Here is a 3,840-nt window from a genome sequence, read left to right on the forward strand (position 1 = left end):
TGTGACGGACCTATAGTGACGACAAGTGATGACCAAGTTTTTGGTCACTGATTCATTTAGTGACGACTCTTTCTATTGCTAGTGACCATTTCGTTTTCGTCACTAATTGGCATTTTTTTTTGTAGTGCAAACAGACGGAATATTCTTTCGCTAATCCAAAAATACAAGTTGATGAAACGTTATTATGATATAACTTTAAAGAAAAAAAATGCAAACACGCTACTGTTATCGACATCTTGCGAGAACCACGTCTACCCAATAAATTCCACCTCAGCATTAATAAATTTCAAATATGCATCTTCACTCCCTTAAAATTTTCCTATAAATATCGTAGTCAGCTTTTTTATCCAAATCACATCCACCTCAGCATCAATAAAATTTCACATGAAGGCTTCTCTTTCTAATCTTGAAAACCCAATCACCTCCTCCGCCCTTCCTTACTCCTACGCCCCATTGCCTGACGGTGAACAACCAGCCGGAAATGACCCCACCATCCGCTCATACATAAAGACAGCTCTCTTTCTGTTGTCTGTGTTCTTGGCCATTAGCTTTCTAGTGTTCCTGTTCGCCGGAGAGGAGCCTGTACTTAACAAAAACTTGAACACAAGTCCGGTGCCTTCCACGGCGGCGACGCCGGAAAAAGTAACACCTTTGTCACGTGGGGTGGAGAAAGGTGTATCGGAGAAATCTTTCCATCCATTGTTGGGTGCAGACAATTCGTATCCATGGAGCAACGACATGTTGGATTGGCAAAGAACTGCCTTTCACTTCCAACCTAAGAAAAACTGGATGAACGGTAAATTAATTTTTTCTTAATTACATACACAAACAAAATGTTTTATTTTTAGAGTTTAATAACACATCACGAATGTGGTTAGCAATGATTTATAGTAATTTTTTAGTAACTAATAATTACTTCATTTGTTTTCTTTGGCATTAATATTGTTCCTGATGATGGCGATTCACTCTGCAGATCCTAATGGTAAAGTCCAACCATTTTATATTTATGCATTAACTTGACTTCTCCTTCATTTTTATTATTCTGTAACTTCAAGTGAATGCACTCTTTTGACAATCTTATCGGAAATAATCTACTACAGCTCCGGTTTTTTACAATGGATGGTACCATCTGTTCTATCAATACCACCCCGAAGCTCCGGTGTGGGGCAAAATCGTTTGGGGCCACGCCGTTTCCAAGGACCTCATCAACTGGCGCCACCTCCCCATCGCCATGGAAACCGATCAGTGGTATGACGAAGAGGGTGTCTGGACTGGTTCCGCCACCATCCTTTCCGATGGTCAACTCGTCGTACTTTACACCGGATCCACCAACGAATCCCTCCAGGTCCAGAACCTGGCGTATCCGGCCGACCCATCTGACCCGCTCTTAATCAACTGGGTCAAATACCCAGGAAACCCGGTTCTCGTCCCACCACCCGGTATCGATAATGACGATTTCCGCGACCCGACAACCGCATGGAAGACTCCAGACGGAAAATGGCGATTCACAATCGGTTCTAAAATCAATAAAACCGGTATTTCGTTGGTTTACGACACGGAGGACTTCAAAACCTTTGAGCTTTTAGACGAGTTGCTCCATGCTGTTCCGGGTACGGGTATGTGGGAATGCGTTGACTTTTACCCGATTTCAAAGCTAGGCGAAAATGGTCTTGACACGTCAGTAGATGGGATTGGGGTGAAACATGTTGTCAAAGCCAGCATGGATGCTGACCGAAATGACTATTATGCCATCGGTACTTATGATGCCTACAAAGGAAAATGGACCCCGGATAGTCCTACATTAGATGTCGGCATTGGGTTGAGATACGATTATGGAATCTATTACGCCTCCAAAACATTCTTCGACCAAAACAAACAAAGAAGAGTTTTGTGGAGTTGGATTAGAGAGACAGACACCGAAGCCTCCGACATTAGGAAGGGTTGGGCTTCTCTCATGGTACGTTTTCCTAACAATTAAATGTTACAACTTACATATCGTAAAATCTTTCAAAATTTATTCATTATATTATTTCTTTACAGGGGGTTCCTAGAACAATTGTGTTTGATAAGAAAACTCAAAACAATATAATCCAATGGCCAGTTGAAGAGATCAACCTATTACGAACAAATCTAACAGCTTTCAAGGATATCGTGGTAGAAGCTGGCTCACTCGTCCCACTTAACTTGCCTTCAGCGTCTCAGGTAATTAATATGTTCTTTTTTTATGTGTAAGAGCCTTGAACATTTATTAAAATATAGTAAGCTAATTAATTAATATGGCACACTAACACTACTATTGGGTTATTTATTCATTTATTGACTATAAGGTTTTGTATTGAACTTTACACAGCTAGACATCGTGGCTGAATTTGAAGTGGATAAGAAGACAATGGAGCTATTGAACGGATCGGATACTTCATATGATTGTGCCAAAAGCGATGGAGCCGCACAACGAGGTACATTGGGACCATTCGGTTTTTCAGTCCTTGCAAACGAAGGTCTAGCTGAACACACTCCTGTGTATTTCTATGTTGTAAAAGGAGTTGATAGGAATCTTAAAACCTTTTTTTGTGCTGATCAATCGAGGTCATCAAATGCTAATGATGTCGATAAGTCGATTTATGGGAGCATTGTCCCAGTTCTCAAAGGTGAAAAGTTGTCTATGAGAATTTTGGTGGACCATTCGATAGTCGAAAGTTTTGCTCAAGAGGGGCGGACATGTATTACTTCGCGTGTTTATCCAACAAAGGCGATCAACAACAATGCTCAATTATTCTTGTTTAACAACGCTACTGCCACTAAAGTTACTGTTTCAGTCAACGTATGGCAAATGAATTATGCGTTTGTTTAGTTAGATGTTAAATCTATTTATTTCTTCTATAATCTATACTTGTTTATAGTCGTTCAAGAGTGGGAAAACAAATCTCTCAATTCCTTTTGTTTGTGATGATCATTTCGGTATCTTGTTTTTATACGAGAAAAACAAAAAAAAGAAAACAGGAAAAAAAAAGTCCCCATAAAAAAGAGTCGTGTTGTAAACTATACTATGTAAATAAAATTTTTAAATTTTAGGTTATTTTTCTATACTTCTACCTTATTTAGTAACAATTTAAATGTATTATGGATGTGGTTTGACTTTTAGAAAATAGTAACTCACACAAATCGTCCCTCATATAAGTGATAAATTAAATGCACATTTATTCCTTATTTTCAAAAATTAAGTCAGACCGTTTTTGAAATGTTTAAAATGTGCAAGTTTCGTCCTTGATTTCGTTAATCATACATTAAAAATAAATTTACCCTTATCTATTATTTTTTGATTTCCTTTTAATTTATTTATATTATATCAATTAAAAAAATAAAATAAATTAAAATAATGCCCACTACCAGAAACTCTTAAACTTTACTTCCTAACCCCACCGATAAGTTCATCTTCTCCACCAACACCACCTACAATCTACATCACTTCGACCTGCATCACTAGGAAACATCTCCGACAACCATCATCCTTTACCATAGGCAACCATCTATGATAGGCACCATCGTTTGCCTCTAAAACAGAAAACAAAGTAAAACCCTAACATCAAATCAAACACAAGTCCTAAAAAAACCTGCAAAAATCAAAGCTCTTTGAAACCAGCAAAATTGTTTGATGGTGGAGCAAAAACCAGAGAAGATGGTGGGTTATGGATTTGAGACAATGAAGTGTAGATCTGATAAAGGTCCCCTCTTGATCGCTACTACTCAACCAAAAATCAAAAACCAAGTTTAGAAGTCGAAAATCAACTAGAAAATGAATATTCAACTTCAACCTGGAATGCAACAACAAATTCACGTTTC

The 3,840-nt window shown here is 38.2% G+C and overlaps 1 protein-coding gene across 1 annotated transcript; it reads left to right on the plus strand.

Annotated features, from left to right (window-relative positions):
• The first annotated feature begins 367 nt into the window (after positions 1-367).
• LOC145091339 (beta-fructofuranosidase, soluble isoenzyme I-like) lies at positions 368-3,086 on the plus strand. The gene is made up of 5 exons (XM_079029038.1): positions 368-796; positions 974-982; positions 1,101-1,957; positions 2,041-2,202; positions 2,351-3,086. Exons 1-5 carry the CDS (start codon positions 385-387, stop codon positions 2,849-2,851), a joined length of 1,941 nt encoding a protein of 646 aa, XP_078885164.1. The 5' UTR covers positions 368-384; the 3' UTR covers positions 2,852-3,086.
• Positions 3,087-3,840: the final 754 nt, after the last annotated feature.

The sequence above is a fragment of the Lactuca serriola genome, chromosome 3 (genome assembly GCF_051521515.1).
Source record: "Lactuca serriola cultivar US96UC23 chromosome 3, Lser_US96UC23_V15, whole genome shotgun sequence".
In the NCBI taxonomy this organism is placed as follows: domain Eukaryota; kingdom Viridiplantae; phylum Streptophyta; class Magnoliopsida; order Asterales; family Asteraceae; genus Lactuca; species Lactuca serriola.

Excerpts from the sequence above, each read along its gene's own strand:
- LOC145091339 (XM_079029038.1), top strand. The coding sequence starts at position 385 with ATGAAGGCTTCTCTTTCTAATCTTGAAAACCCAATCACCTCCTCCGCC. Across the intron at positions 1,958-2,040 it reads AGGGTTGGGCTTCTCTCATG|GGGGTTCCTAGAACAATTGT; the intron begins GTACGTTTTCCT and ends ATTTCTTTACAG. Across the intron at positions 2,203-2,350 it reads ACTTGCCTTCAGCGTCTCAG|CTAGACATCGTGGCTGAATT; the intron begins GTAATTAATATG and ends AACTTTACACAG.